Below are 15062 nucleotides of genomic sequence, written 5' to 3' on the forward strand. Positions count from 1 at the left end.
TTTTTTTTTTGTTTTGTTTTGTTTTGTTTTGTTGTTGTGGTTGGTTTTGGTTTTTTTTAAACAGGAACTTGATGTTACCAATTTATTAGGTCTTTTTCTCTAAGATTGTGGCTCAGTCCATTTTGTGTTAATATTTTTCATTATAGGTTCTGTGTCTTTGACCTTGGTGTTCTCCCTAAGTCCATTAATTAATTTGAACATCTCCAAAACAGACTTAGAAAAAATAAAGGCTGTGAGCAAGCATTGTATCTTTCTGTTTATTGAGTACTGCTCAATTAAAGTAAACTTTGTGCTGAATTTAATGCTTGTTCTTTCATAATCTTTTCATAAAGGTTTACAAACTCCCAGTACTCAAAGCTAATAAGAGTAATGGTGTACAGAGCAGCAACTCTCTCTGACAGCTTCACGTTTGCAAATGCTTCAAGTGCGCCAGCTTTCTGCTTTTGCTAGTTTCTTCACAAACATTTGTAACAGAGGATCCAGAGCTCCCAGTGGGTCCAGCTCTGCCATCCCTGTTGCTGTTTGGTGCCTGAGGTGCTTGGGACAGCAGCTGTGCTGGCTAAGGAGAACACCAAGGCAGCAGGGAATGTGGAGTCTAGAGTCAGGGAAGGTAACCCACCCATGACCCCGCTGACGCTAGGGATGTTTCTGTGTGCAAGTTAGCAGTATCCTGAGGTGTCACTTTGTTCTCTAGCCTTAGTTCAACTTGCTAGAAGGCGGCATTCCTCAAAAATAGCTTTCTGTGAGAATAACTGTGATCTAACTCCTCTGAGTGCAGGTGTGCTCTTAATGCTGTGTGTTGTACCAAGGCCTGGTCCTGAAAGCCAGTGTTGGCACTGTTTCAACATGGCCTGCTTTTGTTTTTTTGCAGAGGCTGTGGTGTGGCAGCCTTCCCCCTATAACAATGTGAAACCCTGTCCTGAGTTCAATGGAGTCCTGTGTCCCACGCCTTAAGACCCTGAGATCAATCACCACTTCTAAGCTCAGGAACAATGCTTCCCATCAGAGAGGAAGTCAGGCAAAACCACCAAAAGTCCTGAATGGATGAACAGGGAGTTACTGGATTAATTCAAAGACAAAAAGGAAGCCTACAGAGGATGGAACCAAAGACACGTAGTCTGTGAGATACACAGTTAGATTGTCCAAGCAGTCAGCAATCAGTTTAAGAAAGCTGAAGCCGTGACAGGATTCAATGTGGGCAGGGACATGAAGAACAACAAAAGCTTCTGTAGTTATGTTTGTGATAAAAGGAAGATAAGGAAAAATGTGGGCCCTCTCTGGGAGGAAGCAGGAGGTCTTGTGACCTGAGACATGAAGAAGGTTGAGGTAGTCAATAATTTTTTTTGCCTCAGTCTTCACTGGGAATTGTTCCAGTCGCACTACCCATGTCATAGAAGGCAAAGGAAGTGACTGGGAAAATGAAGAACTGCCAGCTGTAGAAGGAGATCAGGTTGGAGACCATCTAAGGAATTCGAAGGTGCACAACCCCATGGGACCTGATGAGATGCATATATGGGTCCTGAGAGAACTGGCAGACAAAGTGGCTAAGTCACTATCTATGGCTAAGTCACTATATTTGAGAGGTTGTGGCAGTCTGGTGAAGTTCTCACTGGCTGTAAAAGGGGAAACATAACCTCCACCGTAAAAAAGGAAGACCTGGAGAACTACAGGCCAGCCAGTCTCACCTTGGTACCTGGCAAAAACATGGAGCAGATCCTTCAGGCAACTGTGTTAAGGGACATGGAAAATAAGGAGGTGCCTGATGACAGCGAACAGGTAGGGCTTCAGTAATACTCCAGCTCTGGGACTTCCAATATAAAAAGAATGTGGATCTGCTGGAGAGAGTTATGAGGAGAATCCTAAAGGTGATCAGAGGGAGAAAGACAGGCTGAGAGAGTTCAGGTTTTTCAGCCTGGAGAAGAGAAGGATTCAGGGACACCATATAGCAGCCTTCCCGTACCTATAGGGGCCTGAAAGAAAACTGGAGAGAGACTTTTTATGAGGACATATAATGATGGAAGAAGGGATAACGGCTTTAAGCTGAAAGAGGGTAAATTTGGATTGGATGTAAGAAAGAAATTCTTTACTTTGAGGGTGGTGAGACACTGAAACTGTTTGCCCAGGGAAGCTATGGATGCCCCATCTTGAGAAGTTGTCAAGGCCAGGCTGGATGGGGCTTTCAGTGGAAGGTGTTCCTACCCACGGCACAGGGGTTGGAACTAGGTGATCTTTAAGGTCTCTTCCAACAAAAATCATTCTATGATCAAGTTGGTTTTTCAGTTTTTAGTTCTTAGTCCACAATAAGGAGAAAAGCACTTTCAACCACATGCCAGTCTCTCTTCTTTCTGCTGGTGCTTTTCCAGCTGTTTGTAAAGGAAAAGAATTACAGAACTGTAATTAACTGCCTGGTCTGTGAGTGTTTCAATGATAGAGTTACAAGTATTCAGGAACTCACTATTACAGCAATTTCTCTTCTAAGAATTGCACTAGGATTCCATATGCCCCTTGAAAAGACCAAATGCACTTCTGAAAAAGGCCTCACTAGTAACCTGTTCATCATAAGAGAAGTAATTTGAAAATTTAGTGGAAAATAATGATAAGATTTTTCAGGATAATTCAGAGAATTAATAATTTAAGATATATAAAATAAATTTATAATGGGTAGATATATTTGGGAGTATATTTTTTTAGCAGAGGAATAGTACAAGATTAAAAAAGCTATGCCACTTTTGCTAAAAATCTAAAAAGTATCAATCTAAATGTACAGTTGTCTGTCAGTAGCTGTTCCAGTTGCATGGATATGGATTTTTCTATTCTTCTCTATTCATATGCTTTGTGCATGTTAAGGGTTCTACATATCCTGCACAAAGCATGAGCTTTGGTGAGGCTCAGTAAGCCTCATATGGGAATGTGTTTTGTACTGGTCCTATACATGATGTAGTTTCACCCAGAAAAAAAATCAGCTACAATTGTGATAAAACTGTAAGACAGGAAAACACATCACAAAGGAGCAAAATCATTCAATATATTGTCTAGGGTAGAGAGCAAAATTTATTCCTTAGTGTTTTCATTTTGTAAATGTGACTCGAAAAACTTGGAAAAACTCAAAACAAAATAACTACAAAACCTGAAAACTATTACATTAGAGTTGCTCTCTGAATTTCACTTTAAATGGTATGTGTTCCTATAGCGGGCCACCATACAGTCAGAGACTGTAGGATTAGAGTCTCTAGAAAAAGCTGGTGGATTATACCTTTCAGTAAAACTAGAGAGCTGATCAATGATGCAGGGGATTAATGATAACAGTGTAATTCCTTCAATAGCAGAATTTGCTTCTAGGTAAGTAGATTTCCTATCTGCAAGCTCAAAAGAAAGATGTAGAGCTAAAAAAATATGTAGCTAGGTGATTAATAAAAAACATTAGAACTGCTTTTGGTGGCTGTCAGAACATCGTTCTCATCTGCACATTGCTATACATCAGTTTAGGTGTTCTTAAATGTAACTTAAAATTACTATCTGAGAAGATTTTGATTCACAGGATATCTTGAAGCTCAGAAGGTATGATAAATTCTTGGTTATTTCAGTGGAAATTAGTTTTTCCGAGCTGGGAGGGCATTCAGTCTAGCAGCGGATCTTTGAAAGTACAGCCCATGAAGACCAACATTTCTGTCACTGTGTCCCTGTTCCTTCTGTGTGCAAACCTCTGTTATAAAGAGGTCACCATCCTAATTCATTGTTCTGGTGCAGACCAAAGTGATGGCAGAAGACATAACTGCTACATCAAAGGCAGGCGTGATCTGCCCATGTCAATGTACTCACTGAACCGAGCACTGCTCATGTTCAGTCCTTCTGCAGCACTTTCATTTTTTTTGAAAACAACATATTGATTTTATTTTCTTCCAAGAAAAATTTCTGAGCACAGTAAAATGGTTACCAGAGAACAAAATGATAACTTTTATATTTGCTGAATGACTGTTTTTGCTCTTAGAAAAATACTAGTATCCAAAAGTTGTCAAAAGTTGGCATATTTAAATCAGCATTTGTACAAATTAAAACCTTTTGTAAATGTTACAGTATTTGAATGTATTTATAGTCTCTCTTTTTAAAATGAGCTTTCTCTAATGTGTGTCTTGTATCTAAGCTTTAAAAAAATTACACACTTTAGTATTAATCAGCATTGCCTGTGTATAAACTGGAGAAATGCATCCCCTACAAAGAGGAGGGTAACTTCTTTAATATTTTTTCTCCCAAGATGTAGATGAATGGAAACAATATAGTCAGAGTGATCTAACAATGGGTGATTTCTTACAGGGCTTGTTTTCTTGAGCATCAGCCAGTGAAATGTATTGAGTACTTTGTAAAGAATCCATTTATTTTGAGCCAATGTAGGGGGTAAACCCATGTTGCCTGATATCACAACATTCAGTTACAACTGGTTTGGAATTTTGACTGTTTACAGAGAAGTTACAGTGTGAATTTTCACTGTGTGAAATTAATCACATTGACTGTTAAAAAAATAAAAGATTAATTGGTTTTATGTAGTGTTGTATCATTTCTTATGGTAGCTGTTAAAAATAGATAACCAGAGGCTAATAGATGTTAATGGTCCCCTTCACTATTAAAAAAAAAAAATCAATGTTTCTTGGATTCAGAAAACATTATTGTATTATTTTGCTTATAAGTGTTTGATATGAAAATATCCAAACAAGTAAGTCTGCATTCACAAATCATCTTTGTTTTACCAGCTTTTAACATTTCATGCTAAATTTGAAAAATATTTTCTGTGCAAAATAACTTTGCACTTCAAGAAAGGAGAAAACTGGGCATGTTACTACTTGCCTTCCAACAAGAGAAACAGATAATTAGTTTTTATTATTTTCTTAAAATACTGTTTTACATGTATTTGTGTATTTTTAAGGGCCACATTATATAAGTTACCTTTCCACAGCTATTATATATTACATTAAACTTGTTGGAGAGTAGTTAGATTTTCAAATGCAAGTAATTAAAATAGTAAGCTATTGAGTTATTGATGAATACTGAGCTATTAATCAAGCTAAAAAATTCTACAATCAGGATTCAGTGCTCTGAAGCACTGTAAAATAATAGTGTTTGTGTTCAGTGATGCAAGTAGCCACAATTAAGCAGTTCAGTTGACAAATGAGATAGTTCACTTTATTTTGCACTTAATTGAATTGTACATGCTTGGTCACCATTGTCTCCTTCCCTTTAGTTTTGGTTTCTAGCCATTTAAACATACACATTTATTAAAGAGAGAGTAATTAAGCTGAGTTGGCCATTGGCTCTGGAAATGCAGACATCAAGAGTTAAAATGTTGTGCAGGGTAAAAATCATTATTATCCCTATAGAAAAAAATCTTAATTTTTTAAAGAAAAAATTGGATAAGCATTTAGGATTCTGCCACTAACTCAAAACAAATGTGAAATGGAAAAAGCCCCTCTGGGATGTTGATATTAAATCACTATTACCAAGTAGAAATATATAAACATTGTTTCTTCACATTTTATTTTAGTTAGCATTTCAGCAGACCTGTCTCACATTACTGTCTTGTATCCTTTTCTTTCTGAGTCTACAGTCTGCTTGTTATGATCCTCAATTTGTAACGTATTACTCAGTTTTGTTTGTTTGTTTGTTATGTTTGCTTTTAACAAATTGTGGCATTGAAAACCTAAGTTCTATGTTTCCTTCCAAGATCCCAAAAAAAGGCATTTTTAGTCTGGGTGGGAGAAACATGTTAATAAAATGCAAATATTTTTAATAGAAGTAGGAAAATAGACAGATAATTGTAACATGTTGGTTACTTTTTCCAATGTCTCTTACTGAAATACATGATCTCAAAAAACCTAGATTCCTCCAAAGCAATGCAAAGAATTTAATTGCAAACAGCTACAGAATACAAGTAGAATACAGGCATAACAATTAGATATTTGTAGGTAAGACTATAGCTGGCACCAACAGACAGGGTTTCATGAGACCCTTAGTTCCAAAATGTGAGGATTTCTTTTCATGACTGAGGAGTTCCATGCTGAGTTTGAGAGAATTAAGGCAGGCATATTAATGTGTAGTGCTGGGTCAGTAGCTTGCTGAATTATGTTTTGTGGGCCATCATGCCCATAGACTCTCAGTTGATTCCTGTACAAGAATTTTACATTTGTTGGAGAGGTCATGAAGTTTTGGGTATGTTTCTCCCAAGAAAGACTCAGAGAAGTGCACCTGCAGTTCTCTTCGAAAGTTACTGGGAAGATCAGGTGTTCCCTTCCATATGGTTTCCTGCTCATGTCAACAAAAGGCACTGATGATGTGCTGTTTCTTTTTCCCACTGCAGGCCCTACCAGTGTGGTCACTGCTCCCAGTCTTTCTCCCAACCTTCAGAGCTGAGGAACCACGTAGTTACGCACTCCAGTGACAGGCCTTTCAAGTGTGGCTACTGCGGTCGCGCCTTTGCTGGTGCCACAACACTCAACAATCACATCCGGACACACACTGGGGAAAAGCCCTTCAAGTAAGTACTTGAAGCCAGCAGCCTCTGTCAGCTGAGATTAGAGAGAAAATGCGTTGCTGCTGTTCAGTTGCATCCCCAGCACTCGGCAAAGGTTTCCTTGAAAGCCAAGACTACCAGATAAAACAGTTAGTGGTGAAGCTAAAATCAGAACTAAAACAGATTTGGGTTTGGGTTCCTTGACAGCCCTGAACAATTTTTCTTTCTCTGATGAGATCTTGATTGTTTTAATTAAGTGGCAAGCTGCTGCCAGAGAACCACAGCTGAAAATACAATCAAGGCTGGGACAGGTCATGCTATAAGAACATTAATACGATTCTTAGATGTCTATAGGTTGAGGTGGATGGAACTTCAAGTGAAAGCTAATTTGACTCTGGTTAAATATGGGGGAGAAATATGCATCTTCTTTTAGTCTCAGAATCACTGCATAGAAAATGCAACTCTGACTTGAGGCATAAGTTTGCTTATTTTGCCTTGTTGTGCAAGACTCTGACTACCTAATGGGAAGTGTTCTCCAAGACAGAAGAAATAGTTCCTACATTTGTGTCTTTGTCTTTGCTGAACTGACAGACCCTGGAACAATCCCACTTGGGAACAAAAGTAATATATTCGTATCAACATATATTGTATTGATATCACTTGTTTTAGAACCTGCCTGAATGCTCCTAGGAAGAATGGGAATAAGTGTAGAAGAAGGTGTGCATCTCTCCCAGTTCTCCAAGTGCTGTCTGTTCTCTGTCTACTTTTCTCCTTTTGTCTTTTCTACTTTTGCCATACTGTGCTTTCTGTCTGGTTAATGTAAGAGAGTTCAGTTATGGGGCCTGTCAGAACCCCTCATAACAATCCTGACAGAGATACTGGTGGACACGCTTTGCCCCTATACATGGTTGGAAGGAAGCATGGCCTCCACCCATGTCTTTGCTGGGAGCAAGGGGACAGAGCTGGAACAAAATGCTGCATATCCAGTACAGAAGAAGTTGCATAGCAGAAATCATGGCCAGGGTAGTGTTGTAGGAGGCAAACCATGGAAACTCAGAACATCTAAATATTGACTTCTCTTGAGCCAGTATGTTGAATGCTCAGAGCCCATAGAAAGTGAACCAAAAATGGTGTGAGCAATCAGATTGATTTTATCTAGTTGCTGTGTAAATAGATTTTAGTAATTAAAGGAAGAGGTTTCCGGGTCAAAATGGAAAATAGATTTCATTTAATGTTAATGTGTTACTTATGTGTAACCTTGTTGACTCCGCTTAATTTTTTTCCTTAACATCCTGTTTTTGTCATGTTTCCAATACACCTGTTATTTTGCCCCATTTAGAGTCATTATTTTTCCCCTTTGGTTTAGCAATTTTTTTCCCCTTTTCCAAAATGGTCTTGATTACAGCAGAATTTCATCTGTGAAAAGGCCTAAGGTGTGTACTACAATTAACCAGTTGCCTGGGATTTCTTTGGGTTTTTTTTTTGTTTTGCCCTGCTTATGTGGAAGTATTTAAGTATTCCAGGATGGGTCTACCTATTCTTAAAGTTATAGGGCAGAGGGACAAAAAAATGTGTATGCTCTGTACTGCTTCTTTATGATATATGGCATAATTTCAATCTTGCAAGATGTTTATTTAGTTTCTTCCTTAAGCTCAACAAACAGTAGTACCAATTTCTTTCTGTAAGACTTGTTGAAGTACTCACAGTAAGCTGACTAGTAATTTCACATGAAGCTAAAACTGGAGCTGCAGATCTTCCCATCACTGCTAGTCAGATAAGAGGGTACATGTGCCATGATACTGCAAGCTGTTCAAAAGGGCAGATTTGCCTCCCACACAGGACTGCTTGCATTTGAGAGAGGAGGGGCAGAAAACCTATCCAGAAACTGACCTACACTCTCTGCTGGAAGAAAAAGAGCTGCAGCTCATCTTGATGTCTTATCACCATTCAGATTCTCTTTTGAATAAGGGGGTCATGAGACCAGGTAGTAAGAAAGCTTAGAAAAAAAGTCCTGAACAAATTATAGTAAACAAGAACTGTAAATGGGACAAACAAGATTTCTGTCACTTGATCATGCAATTTAGTTTTTAAATGTTTATTTACAAGGGAATTTAGAGTGTACACTTACCAAAAAAAGTGCAAGATGGAAAAGTTCATTGAGATATGGTTTCTGTACCTCAAAAAAGTCTGTATTTGTGATGATGCACACAATTCTGTTGACTAATAATTTTACTACTAGAAAGAATGACCATGCATGGATAGTGACAAATAACTTAAATTCTAGCTGTTATTTTAAAAATAACAGGCATAATTTTGAAGTTGTTACTAAATTCAGTTTTAAATTTGCTGTTACTGTGAATGCAATCTCATGATTTCTAAGTAAGGCAGTTATTTTGTAAGACAAATTACAGCGAGTGTGGATTAAGCTGACAGCCTTAAACACAGCATGTTTGTATGTATATTATTTTCAGAATTTGGTTTAAAAATTGTGAACATAGGGTAACAGCATTTAAAAATATTTCAAAGTAATTGTGATGTTAGAGGAAGTTTGTGATTGGTTAAAAAGCTTTTTCTCTGAGAAGGCTTTTTTTTTGTAGGTCCTAGGTAACTTTGGATGTATAGTGGAAGACTTTTCTATTTGCTTTTCATTAAGATAACAATGCTAAGTGAGGTTATCTGTAGTCAAAGCTTTAGCTGCATTGCCTGGACTGCAGGTCCAGTTAGAAGGGATTTCTTTTCATGTCATCACAAGCTATCAAGCCAGCGTCAGCACTGTAAAGTTTTTGTGTATTCTTATCTTACTGAAGTCTCCACTATGGCTGCTAGTCTGGGAACAAAGCTCTTAAGTAAATTAAAAGGTAGGAGAAAAAGGAAAATAATTTGTCACCTCCCTTTTCTTAAGTTCTTCTCAACACTTCCCACTTCCATTTCAGTAAAATTAAAAAATAGTTAAGGGACTTGCCTGCAGAATCAGAGTTATGCAAAGATCTAATATGCCAGATTCAAACCAAAATAATTAGAGAAAAGATTCTTTCAGCTTGCAATAGCTCAGGTGTTTTTCATTTATTCTTACTGACATATAAAACTGGGGAGCATTCATTTCAGGTTGAACATTGTACCTGCAGTGACATCTCAGCTTTGCAATATTTTTTTCTGGTTTTAGTTTTTTATTTTAACCCCTTCAAATGAATTTAAAATGTAGTGTTAAATGTTTTTCTTGAACGAAATCCTGAAGTGTTTATTTTGAGAGTATCGAATGCAGATTTTTCCCCCTAAAATAGACCCTCAGCATTTTCTTCCTCCAAAGTCTTTCACAGAGGTTAATATAAATGTGCAAATTAAACCAATCCTGTCTATAATCCTCAAAGCACTGTGAAGCAAACAAGCAGACCAGTGATAATGAGGGCTATCTAAAAAAATCAGAAAACAAAGTACTGTAGAAATATTCAAAACCCATCGATGTTCTTTGTGAATTTAAGAACAGTTCTGTTTACCACCTCCACCCAAGCAAATCATATAGGGAAACCTTGTGGTGGATTGAAGTCCTGAGTTTAAGGAGGTTGAATACTGTAGTACATTGGTCTGTACAGTTACAATGAAGGCACACACACATTGTAAAAGAAGATAACATGGATCTAGTTTTCACTAATGGTGTCTAATTGTTTGAGGACTTTGGAATTGCTTCTTTGGATCTACATTGTGTCTGAGACTGTTTAAACTACTCTCAAATGCCGTCAAATGGCCCTAAGTAGAAATTAAGTTGTATCTCAGTTAATAGGTCTTATTATTGGCAATACATGTATCTGCACTTGAGGCTTAACCAAAATTTGATATGTCTAGTAGTCAGGCTTGGGCTCAGCCTCATGGTTACTTTGTGGGTGGTCAAGTCCATGAGAGATGGACTCTTCTTCCTTTCTGACAATTTTGACTACTCTTCAAATTTTCAACAACGTATGTATGGCTTATAGTACAGAAATATGCCCACAAAAACCTACACACACACATGCTCATCGATCTCATAGGCTTATGGCAGTTTGTTATTCTGCTATGATGGGCTGGGAAAGAATTGTTGATAGAGGGAGAGAGTACATAATAATTCAAGAGAAAAATATTCCTGCTCTTTCTCCCATTCCTACCTCCTGTGAGATAGTAATGCTGACTGCTATGACACTATTATCTTCACCTTTTCTGTCAGTTTGTATCCAGTAACAGCTTCTGTGGATTACGTTGAAAAGAGGGGTCAGGACCCTAATACAGATCTCTGCCAGGTACTTATATATCCAAAACTATTGTCCTGGAAACACCATCCACATCATTTGGAAGTGCCTAGACAATCCTGGGCACCTTGGGTACTAAAGGAACATCTGAAGGTTATCCAGGTACAAGAAAAAGACAGGGAAATTAGGCACCTTTCCAAAGGCTTTATCCTGACTGGTGTCCAAGGGCTGTGTAAGCACAGACAGCAAAGCCTGACCCTCATCAACATTTGGCACCCACATCTCCCCTATTCAAAGGGTAGATACTTGTAGCAAGAGATTTATTCTTTTTCTGTTCTCTCTTTAGCATCCTTCTTTCCTGTGCCTTTATGGTAGTGTATCAGAACAGCCTGTACCTGGGAGGTTAGAGCACTCATATGGCAGAAGAATCTTGTGGGTAAAGGATGAGAACTTGCATTTTAAAGAAATACTGTAATCCTTGCTCTGAACTTTCAAGAACATTGCAAGATTGTGAGTGAATGCAGTGCCCAGCTCTAGCCTGCCAGGCAAGCTCCAGAAAGGATAAGGAGGCCTGTCACAGCTTCATGCCCAATGGTTTTAGTGAGTAACTTTGTCTTTTGATCAACCTATAATCTTTACCTCAATGACTGATGGTGCCTGGGCAACCTGATGCCTTGTATTTAATTTATTTGGCCAGGCTCTTAGAGTAAGGTGTTGCCACACATAATTTTGCAGGTTATTTTGCAACTGCATCATTTACAGCTTGGTTAGGTGAGAATTCAAGCCTCCTATTAGTCAGGAAGCAAATTACTTGTTTTTGTAGACATCAAAATAACAAAACTATCAAGTTTGAGTAGATGGTAATATCTCATACAGACTAAGTTAACACCCCAGCCTTAAAATTGATTCTAATGCTTCTGTGATAGATATATATGTATGTATATAAAAATAATACAATAATTTGCAAGTTTGTCAGGCAATGAAATGTAGTATATTTTGACACACTCATCCAGTAACTAATCAGTTTTCTAATAAACAATCAGCAGTATACTAATGTGTCATCAGCACTTCAGGAGCTCTGGAGAGTGGATGATCTGCACATAGACGTTAATGAATACCCAAAAAATCATTAAGTAATCAATACTTCTGAGTTATTTTCATTGAGCTGATAGGTCTGATACATTAAAGCTGACGTTTTACATTTGTCAAGATCACAGTGCAGTTTTTAGCAGTGGAACAGTATGCTAAAAATATTCCATGAAAGACAATCAAAGAAACACAACTTAAACGTGCTGACGTTTTAGATTGGGACAGTAACCTGGATGAATGACTCTGTAATGTCTGTGCTAAATATTCCTGAAATAGAACTTTATTACTAAAAATTACTAATGTGAAGAACACCCACAATTATGCGTATGTATAAATATCTTTCTTTCTTTTTATTGTAAGCAGCTAGATGAGTTACACTTCACAGTTCACTTTCTATTATTCACATCAGGAGAGAGAGAAAGATTAATATGAATTAGAGTCCTTTGTTTTCCTCACTTGTCCTTTGAAGGTGAAGAAGTCATTTTTGTGATACTTTTATGATAATCTTCTTTGAAGATAAAGCATCACACAATACTATTAAATCAAAGATGGCTTTTGGAGAAAACACCATACAAGAAGAATATGCTGCATCCATATTTGTGACTCATCAAACACCCCTCTCTAGTGTTCAGAATGCAAACCAAAAGGGAAGTATTTGGGAGATTAAATGCAGTATATTATCTTTAAGAGCAGGGATAAGGAATTTATTTAGAAGTAACAACAACCCCTCTCCTATCCCTTCCAAAATTCAATTACTTTGTTCATTTATTCACACATAATTTTTTTTTGCAGATTTTGATTCTCTAAGAGAGGACAGGGTAGAAAGATAAGTGAACATAAAAGACAGTGAAGCAAACACTGGTGACTGTTATGAGTTCTTGCTCAGTCCACAGATTACTGAAATAGCGTGGATGTTGTCGGGTAATTAAATAACCACTAACTCTGTGTGGCTATTTAAAATGAACCCCACTAACATAGTCGGATCAGATAAACAAAGAGTTTTCTCTTGTTCTAGAACTGAATTATTATTGCTTTGTGATTTCTTGTCCTCCAATAGGCAATTGTGGTTTTTAAATTAGCAGAAGGTGAAATTCTATTTGTCATCAATTTCTCTTAGAGGTTACAGAGCAGAAAACTGCAGACAAGCTTCTTCTTTGATGGCTCACTCCTAAAAATCTCTTTTTGTTCCTTATCTATTTGAACTGACAGTGATCAGAGCTACAGCAGGACAGGCCTCTCTGGAGAAATCACCTTCCCCCTGTCTATTGACAGATTCCTCTGTTCTGAATCAGACAGGCCTTGTCCCATCATAGGCATCAAGGCCTTGGAAGTAGCCACCAATTAAACCTCTTGAGCCAGTAAAATCTGAAGCCACTTTTGAGTGTCTGTTCTGATTAGGCAGGATGTGACAAAGCCCATCACCCACCTCCCAGAGCAGTTCCCTGGTCTCAATTTTCTCTCTTGCCTTCACCAGGTGCGAGAGGTGTGAGAGGAGCTTCACACAAGCTACCCAGCTGAGTCGACACCAGAGGATGCCCAATGAGTGCAAGCCAATAACAGAGAGCACAGAATCAATTGAAGTGGATTAACTGATTGACTGGTTGGAATTAAACTGCAAGGAAAGTCATGATTAAATGTCACGGACACTTAAGCAAAACCAAAGATTTCCTCTGAGCAACTTTCAATCAGTCCCAGAAAACCAAAAGCAGTAATAAAATAAGTAAGATGTTAAGAGATATTGATCCTGGCATGGAAGTGAGACCAGGAAAGAGGTTATTTATTTATGACTAGGGATGAGTCTTATTTCAATTGACAAGTTACTTGGGGCTGTTAACATTTCAAGTCCCTCCATGTATTGCTTTAATTCTAAAAGCTTTTATAATTGTTATTTAATGCCAAAGTGAGGAATCTCAAGGGTTACTCTGCTCATAGTTATGACTGAGAATGCACATGGACTTGTTTATTGTTGCACCTTTTTTTGTAGCATGACTCAAAGGACCCAGATATAATCTGTACATTTGGCTGGACTGGGCTAAGTTGATCTTTACATGGTTGTAATAGAAATTGCTGTGTGGGATGGGAAGTGATCAAGAGTTATACCTGGGTCAGTGTCAGCCGCCTCAGACCAAAGGGCATTTCATTTCCATATCTCATGCCTCACACACTGTGCACTTTTTCATGCAAGTAGTTTGCATTGGCATTGGCATAGATATTCTGGGGGGAAATAAAAAGACAAAAAAAGGAGAAAAAAAAAGGAAGAAAACCAAGGAATGTTGTATATCTGCAAATACACATTATATAAAGAAACAAGTAGGAAAACTATGTTAAACTAATAGGACTTTCAAATTCAGTCTAGTCGCTATGAAAGATAGAGGTGGTAGAAAGTATTTTAAACATTTAAGATTCCAGTCTAAATCATATTATGAGGAGCAAAAAACCAAGAAGATATTTTTTGTTTGGGTGACTGATTTAATGTCATGCTGATCTCCAGGAAATCTGATGAGAAATCCAAGCTGTAGTCCACTGATATTTTTATTCTGTTGGTTTGGATCAAATTGGAAATGCTCCTGTATTAGAAGAAACTTTAAATATAGTTGGGCTGAGTTTCAAAACAAAAGGTAAAACTGAACTCAGATACTATGTAAATTTCTTGGAGGCTCCATAGTATTCACTTCATGGAAATTTGCCTGGCACAGTGAATGAAAGAAAGCCAAAATATTCCCAACATCCATGTAAAAAGCTTGGATGTCATTATATTGGTTTGATCTAACAATTTCCATATTGTTCTTTATTTGTGCTTTTATCCATGATGTATTTCAGATTTCATGATTTTGTCTTATGAAAGTATGTTTTTCACTTCTAGAGACCAGCAGTGAGCAGTTTGTTTATGTATTGATTGTCTCAATGCTAGAGCTGTAGATTGATAAAAATGTTAAAAAAAGAAAAAAAAGAAAAAAAACCCAAAAACACACCCACACACCCACACACTAAAAAAAAAAAAAAAAAAAAAGAGAAAAAATAAAACAAAATAAAATAAAAAAACCACCACCACCAAGAAGCAAAACCTAAACAGTTCTGAGGTCATGCTATATCACAAGGTAAAACTGCAAAATAAAATTGTGGAGATTATGGGGATTAAAACAGAATAATTCAGTTTTGCACCAAAACTGAAGTGCTGACTGGCTCATAAGGGCTCAGTTAATTATATTAAATATTTTAAACACATTTATGGGGATGATTTTAAATATGTAGAGAAT

General features: G+C 37.4%; 1 protein-coding gene across 1 annotated transcript in view; it reads left to right on the top strand.

The window, feature by feature from the left end:
- The window catches only part of PRDM6 (PR/SET domain 6), a 75291-nt gene extending 60556 nt beyond the window's left edge, over window positions 1-14735 (top strand). Inside the window, exons 7-8 of the mRNA XM_027670917.1 lie at window positions 6347-6523; window positions 13280-14735. Of these exons, the coding sequence (XP_027526718.1) occupies window positions 6347-6523; window positions 13280-13394 (292 nt within the window). The 3' untranslated portion in view covers window positions 13395-14735. The remainder of the gene's footprint in view (window positions 1-6346; window positions 6524-13279) is intronic.
- The last annotated feature ends 327 nt before the right edge of the window (window positions 14736-15062 follow it).

The sequence above is a fragment of the Neopelma chrysocephalum genome, unplaced genomic scaffold (genome assembly GCF_003984885.1).
Source record: "Neopelma chrysocephalum unplaced genomic scaffold, ASM398488v2 Primary Assembly neopelma1_96942, whole genome shotgun sequence".
NCBI lineage: Eukaryota > Metazoa > Chordata > Aves > Passeriformes > Pipridae > Neopelma > Neopelma chrysocephalum.